Raw genomic sequence first — 6,831 nt, 5'->3', positions numbered from 1 at the left:
TGCTAAAGTTGATGGGGCTCCTTGAATGATCCCAACCTCCCTCCCTCCTTCCTTTTACAACCTTCTCTTCCCCTCGTCTTTCTAACAGCCACAGCTCTCATCCCTCCTTTCCTTCCGTCGGCTCAGAGTCTGAGGTGGCTTCTTGGGGTCAAAATGTTACCTCCGGGAGGAAAACAGCCCCAGCATCCAGTCATAGTGTCCCGTGTGTGCGTAGGTGGATTCAAGTGTGGGTGTGGGGGTGTGTGTATGTGGGTGTGCGTGTGAGAGTTTGTTTCCGGCGCCGCCGCCGCGTCTACTTCTCGTCCTCGTCGCCCTCGCTCATGCTGCTGATGGAGGCCGACGCCCCCTTGGGCGAGGTGGGCGGCCAGGGCCTGGCGCCGTGCCAGCGGGCGGGGGGCGACGGCGGCGAGGGCGAGCGCAAGGGCGAGAGTTCCCGGGGAGGGCTGTTGCAGGGCGACTCTCGGGGAGAGAGGGCGTAGGAGAGCATCCGCCCGCTGCGCTCCTGGAACACCTGCTTCTGCGGCGCCGGGGGAAGGGGGAGGAGAACAATTCAATCAACGAAATGATTAGGAAAGTACATTTATGAGGCGCCACCTTTTACAATACGAGTCCCCCCCCAAAACAGAAAAGAGCCGCCTCCTTTAAATTCACCCTGGCTGCCGGATTGAGGCGGGAGATAAACCATAATAACACGCCGAGGCTTTGCGGTCCGAGCAGTCATTCCCCAGGGCCGCGGGGGCTTTTGCGAGGCCTTGGCCGATTTCCCTTATCGTCAAATATTGGTTCAAAAACTAATTGTAACAAGATCCATGAACACTACGGATGCCGTGTGTCGGGGTCGTGCTTCTCAACCTGGCGTCTGGGGGGGCCCCACAGGGGTCCTTCAGAGGGCGCCAGGGCGTCCCCCAGAAAAAACAATGAATAGTTCAACTTCACCGTTATTTCTTCCTAGCTACAGCGCAGACGGGTATGTACCGAAGCATGTTGCATTCACAAAGGAAATAAATATAATCTCCGATGACACACACGCCTTAATTACCAGTGTTACAGAAATGAAAGGGTCGCTTTAATCCGCAGCTTGTCGGTCGGTGGTTTTAATTAAAGAGGCAGACAGACGTCGTTTTTTACTTGCACAAGGGTCGGGTCTGGAGTCGAACGGTTTATTTTCAGGGAGTCCGAGAGTACACGGTCGGTTTGGCGTCACCGATTTATAAGTGTTCCAGATGAGGTCTCCACACGCCGGGGGCAACGAGGCGCCGTTCTTGCTCCTGCAGCTGCATCGGCGGGAGAGAGGCCGAGGAGACTGGACTCCCACTCGTACGGTTCGGAAAACCACGGGGGAAAAATAAAGATATGTGACTGAGGACATGAGGTTGTGTTCATTATGTGTGTGCTTATGTGATTACGTGGATTTAGATATATTGTTACACGAGATATTATCTCGTAATTACGAGTTATTATCTAAATTGGACGGCTCATCTCAGATAATATTACGTAATTACAAGGTATTATCGGAGATAAGCTGTGTGGGTACTGGAGGTAAGTTTCATTTAGGAGGATTTTAAATATTAACAATTAGTAACAATTAATATTATTAGATAATTATAGAACCCGGAACTGCGGTTGTGGCGCCGCACCTTGGTATTTTTAGAGCTTATTGTGAGTAATCACCGGGTGTCAAGACATTTCACTGCATATATGTATGACTGTATGTATGTGTATGTGACAAATAACCTCTTGACTCTTGAACCCAATTCTTTTTTCGTTTTTGAATGCAATCCGCGGTGTAGGTGTGGTTTGGACTAAATGATCCGGGGGGGAGGGGGGCCCAGAGACAAAACCTCATCAAACGGGGTCCGGGGCCTATCGTGACTCGAACCGAGGGTCCTCCATGTGAAAAAGCCGGATAATTGCTTCAATGATGGAATCGTACGCCCCGAAAAAACCTTGCTGTCTCCACCGCGAAAACAGAGCAGATTCAGACGACTTTTAAAGGTGACAACCCGCCTCTCCGAGGAGAAGCGGGTTGGGGGCCCCCCCGCTGTTAAAGGGAGGGTGGCGCACGTACCCAGGTCCCGTCGGGGCCGAAGAGCTCCAGGAAGTTGCCGATGAACTCGCGGGACTTCTCCTCCCACTTCTGGATGAGGTCGTGGCTCTTCTCCTCCACGCGGTAGACAAAGTGCTTGCTCTTCTCCTCCACCGTGCGCACCTTCTCCTTCATGCGGTCCACCTGGTTCTGGAGCCGGTACTTCTTCTCCTGCCGGGGGGCGGGGGGGGGGGGGGGGCCAAGCCACAGGATGACACCGTGACGGGGGAGAGGCGGAAGCTTTTTTTTTTTTTTTTTAACAACCCAAAATTCAATGTCTTTTTTTTTTTCTTTTTCTTTCCGCCACTTTGCAACCCAGATTCCTTGTTCCGTTCTGGAATCAGTAGATCTCATCTATCCATCAATATCTCCTTTGGGAAAGACCTATAACTTGAGTATTTCAATTTTAAACACAGGCTCTGTAACCTCTTTCATGCTGCTAATCTTTTTTTTTTTTTTTTTTTTTTTAGACTTGTGTGCTGCCTTTCTTGGCCAACACCCTCTTCACGAATAGATTAAAATATCAACGTGGCTGCCCTGGTTAAATAATGGTTAATTATAATAAAACAATAAACTATAAAAATGATGAATTACAATCAAATAAAATCATCTCAATAAAATATATTGCAAGATTATGTATATTATAGTTTGCATAGGCTTCTATGAGGTTATGACCAGTGCATCTGAATAAAGACAATTTGGTTTTATATTAATTACTTTGTTTGATGAAAAGAAAAGAAACATGAAATAAACAATTAGATTAAAAAAAACAAAAAAACTGACGGATAGAGGAGATTGGGTGGATGGAGGCCAAGGGGAGGCAATGTCAAACGGAGTGAGAGAGGTGAGACAGATAGTGTCAAAAACTAATGGAGAAAGGAAAGACACCGCACAGCAGTGAGACCCACACACACACACACACACACACACACACACACACACACACACACACACACACACGGTCTGTGCTTACATTGATGTAGCTGACGTTCAGCTCCTTGGCAGTGTAGCCCCGCTGGAGGTTGCGGCGGGCGTAGACGTCGTAGTCCCTGACGATGCGCGTGATCAGGTCGGAGGTGGAGATGCCCTCCGTCCGCTGGGTGGGCACAAACATTCCTGGCGGACCACACAAACACACACACACACACACACACACACACACACATTAAAGACCGTCCTATGTGTCTCTTCACTATCTCTATGTCTCTTCTCATATCACATGAGAACACACACCCACACACTGACCTGCCTCCTTGATGTGTTTATAGACGTCCTCAGTTCCTGCTGAGGAGTATGGGATATCGTCATGAGCCACAAAATCGATCTAAGGGACAACCAAAGGACACGTGCTGCATGACAGTGGACACAGCGCTGTCAGACACCCACGATGAAGCAGGATGGAGGCCAGCTGAGTTTACAGTGCATGCAGTTGGGATCGATCTCGTCTATATGCACGGCATACACCCACGCAGGTACAGTACACAACCAAAGCCCTTGGATTACCCATGCAGAGTATGAAAGGATGGGCAAAACACACACACGCACACACACGCACATACACACACACACACACCCACCCACCTTGTGTTTCTCAAGGAAGTCGGCCGTGAGGGTCCAGGGGGCGTCCCTCACCACCTCGTCCACGTAGCGACAGTGTCTCAGCGCCTCGTAGCGCTCTTCCTCCGTCATGACGGTGAAACCTTTGTACTTGTGGGTCAGTTCATCACTGCACACTGTGACACGTGGGTACACACACACACACACACACACAGAGTATATGTTATGGGTCAAAAAAGTTCGTTGTTGTACCTGTACACAAGACTAGAGCAGGACGATCGGTATCCAAACTGGGGCCTGCCGCCCCCTAGGGGGCCCTCGAAGGAATTTCAGGTTTTCTGACAGTATATACAGTATATATATTTTTTTTTCGTTTTTTTTACCCAAAATAGATTTACTCAACTCCAACTAATGATGGCAAGTTCTTGTTGTGAGATTTGCGACATATGGTCGGATTAAGATAAGTGTTATCTAATCATAAAGGCAGGAATCTCTCTCTCTCTCTGTCCGTCTGTCTGTCCTTTGATTATCACGTCCTTCGATTACCTCGACAACCATTCACCTGATCTACCTCACACTTGGCAGGTCTGGGTGCCCACCCAAGTGCGCGCAGGATCGAATTTGGTGCAATTTGGACACACAACAAAAGTAATATTAAAAAACTTGCAATCAACAGCGAACAGCGAGCCAGTGGGGCGGGACTTCAGGCCTTTGCGAGTCACAAAGAGTGTCTTTCCCCGGTGAATGAGTTCAACCGGCAGCTTCGTCTCCCGCCGTGGAACACAGGACTGAATCGTTGACATTTTGTTGAACTTTGCCATTCAAATGTCCTAGAGATTCGTAACATTTTGACCGGGCGTGGTAGTGTAAGTATACACAGATAAACTATATGCATACACAGTAGATACTCAACCAGAGCTTAGCCTTCATTATGGCACAAAACTTTCTATGCCAAAAAAAAAAAAAAAAAATGTGGAAACCCCCTGGACTAGAGCGTTAAATGCACACATGACAATAGGTTAATCAGAAAAAAATATTTATATTTAGGTTGTTTTCAGCAGAGCTATTTTCCTCACTGGCAATGGATATCCAGCCTTGAATTGTGTATAAATTATATTTGCTAGTGTGTGTGTGTGTGTGTGCGTGGTGTGTGTGTGTGTGTGTGTGTGTGTGTGTGTGTGTGTGTGTGTGTATGTGTGTGTGTGTGTGTGTGTGTGTGTGTGTGTGTGTGTGTGTGTGTGTGTGTGTGTCAGGTGTGTCTCTCGTACCCCCCACTATCAGGTAGGTGTTGGGGAAGAGGTTCTTGGCTTGCATGAGCGCCCGGGCGTGTCCTGAGTGGAACAGGTCGAAGATGCCGTCCGCATAGACCCTGACCGGCCGGTCCACTGAGAACGAGGACAACAGTCAGTATGAACAGTACGACAATAATGTTGACAGCGATGTCAGCTATGCACACTAAAAGATTAGCTTTACTGACATCCCACACAGGAAAAAAAAAAACCCCAAAAAGTCAGTAATTGCCTCAATTCTTCTCAGTCATGCAGTCAAATTACATGCAATAATACATTTCACACAAAACTTTTTGAGGACATGGAAGTGAAACCCCCCCTTACCCATTCAAATGAAGCCACCATAACAATATGCCGAACTTGGTACATCATTTGAGTAACTACAACTAAAAAATGACCGATGCAACTCAATGTCATACGATCTCATGTGAATATTGAAGTTCAATTTTTAAGTAAATGAGAAAAATTCTGCTGTCAAAACAGTTAACGTGATCAATATGGCGCTCGTGTTTTGGTAGTGCTTCAACCGGGCCATGCCTAGAACCGTTGGAACCGATGGTCGCGAGAACAAGAAGAACAAGGAGACCAGGTCGGAGAGAGAGAGAGAGAGGAGAGGGAGGAGAAGGTGTGCACGGAGGAACGCTAACCTGGGGTCCCCTGACGGGCCTGGGCGATGGTGAGCCTCTCATGAGGAGCTCGACAGTAACAACTGGTCTCCTTGGCAAAAATGGCAGGTTCAGTCAGAGTCTGGGAGATGGCGAGAGAGGGAGAGGGAGAGGGAGAGGGAGAGAGAGAGAGAGAGAGAGGGAGAGAGAGAGAGAGAGAGAGAGAGAGAGGAGGTTTCTCTTAATTCCAACACTCCACTTCGGGGACCGATTGCTCTCTCTGACTTATTTGACTATATTCAAATAGAAACGAGACAGCGTTATTCAAATCACGGTTATTTTCAAACCGAGGAAGATAAGGAGGATAGACACCACCCAGACACTCCCCCCACCCCCTTGGGAACCCAGATACCTACGCAACTTTCTAATGATGGAAGGAAGGGAACAGATGAGGAAGCGACAGGAATGGAGTGAGAGCAGATGATATATTATATTTCTATTATATATATATATATATATATATATATATATTAATGTCTGTCACTGTGTGTCGTCCCTCCACCTAAAACCCTGCAGCTCTGTCCAGTTACAGTAACATCCATTAAAGTACCGACCAAAGCCGATGCCAAATTCCTATCAGGGTTATTGATTGAGAGGCCGTCTGCACTCTGTGATATTGAATCCTTTGTGCGTGTGTGTGCGTGCGTGCGTGTGTGTGTTAGAAGAAGAAGCAAGGACAGACGGTGTTGATATTTCTTTTTTGGGGGACACTAATAGAACGGCCCCAAAACTTAGGCGGCGAAACGCAATCTCCATTCATTCGTTTCATTCCACGGAGTCTGACGTCTCCCCTCGACGAGGAGGAACGAAGGCCGAAAGCCAAGCGGTCGCATCGTCCTCTGCTGGGGAACAAAGGGGGAGAGGAGGAGGAGGAGGACGACGACGACGACGAGGAGGAGGATGAGGATGAGGATGAGAAGGGTGAGCATGAGGAGGATGAGGAGGTGGAGGAGGAGGAGGAGGAGCAGGGGGAGGAGGAGGAGGAGGATGAGGAGGGGGATGAGGATGAGAAGGGTGAGCATGAGGAGGATGAGGATGAGGAGAAGGATGAGGAGGAGGAGGAGCAGGAGGAGCAGGGGGAGGAGGAGGAGGAGGATGAGGATGAGAAGGGTGAGCATGAGGAGGATGAGGATGAGGATGAGGAGGAGGATGAGGAGGAGGATGAGGATGAGGAGAAGGATGAGGAGGAGGAGGAGGAGGAGGAGGATTAGGAGGAGGAGGAGGAGGAGGATGA

The 6,831-nt window shown here is 48.7% G+C and overlaps 1 protein-coding gene across 1 annotated transcript in view; it reads right to left on the bottom strand.

Moving 5' to 3' along the window:
- Positions 1-292: 292 nt before the first annotated feature.
- LOC307244650 (choline-phosphate cytidylyltransferase B-like) overlaps positions 293-6,831 on the bottom strand; it is a gene marked incomplete at its 3' end in the record, with an annotated part of 7,865 nt that continues 1,326 nt past the window's right edge. Inside the window, exons 2-8 of the mRNA XM_080019908.1 lie at positions 5,580-5,679; positions 4,912-5,028; positions 3,668-3,819; positions 3,332-3,410; positions 3,060-3,202; positions 2,069-2,257; positions 293-517 (exon numbers count right to left, since the gene is read on the bottom strand). Coding sequence (XP_079876034.1) covers positions 293-517; positions 2,069-2,257; positions 3,060-3,202; positions 3,332-3,410; positions 3,668-3,819; positions 4,912-5,028; positions 5,580-5,679 — 1,005 coding nt within the window. The remainder of the gene's footprint in view (positions 518-2,068; positions 2,258-3,059; positions 3,203-3,331; positions 3,411-3,667; positions 3,820-4,911; positions 5,029-5,579; positions 5,680-6,831) is intronic.

This window comes from Zeus faber, assembly GCF_960531495.2.
Source record: "Zeus faber genome assembly, chromosome: 19".
NCBI classification, from domain to species: Eukaryota; Metazoa; Chordata; class Actinopteri; order Zeiformes; family Zeidae; genus Zeus; species Zeus faber.
This window is presented reverse-complemented; position numbering and strand designations above follow the sequence as displayed.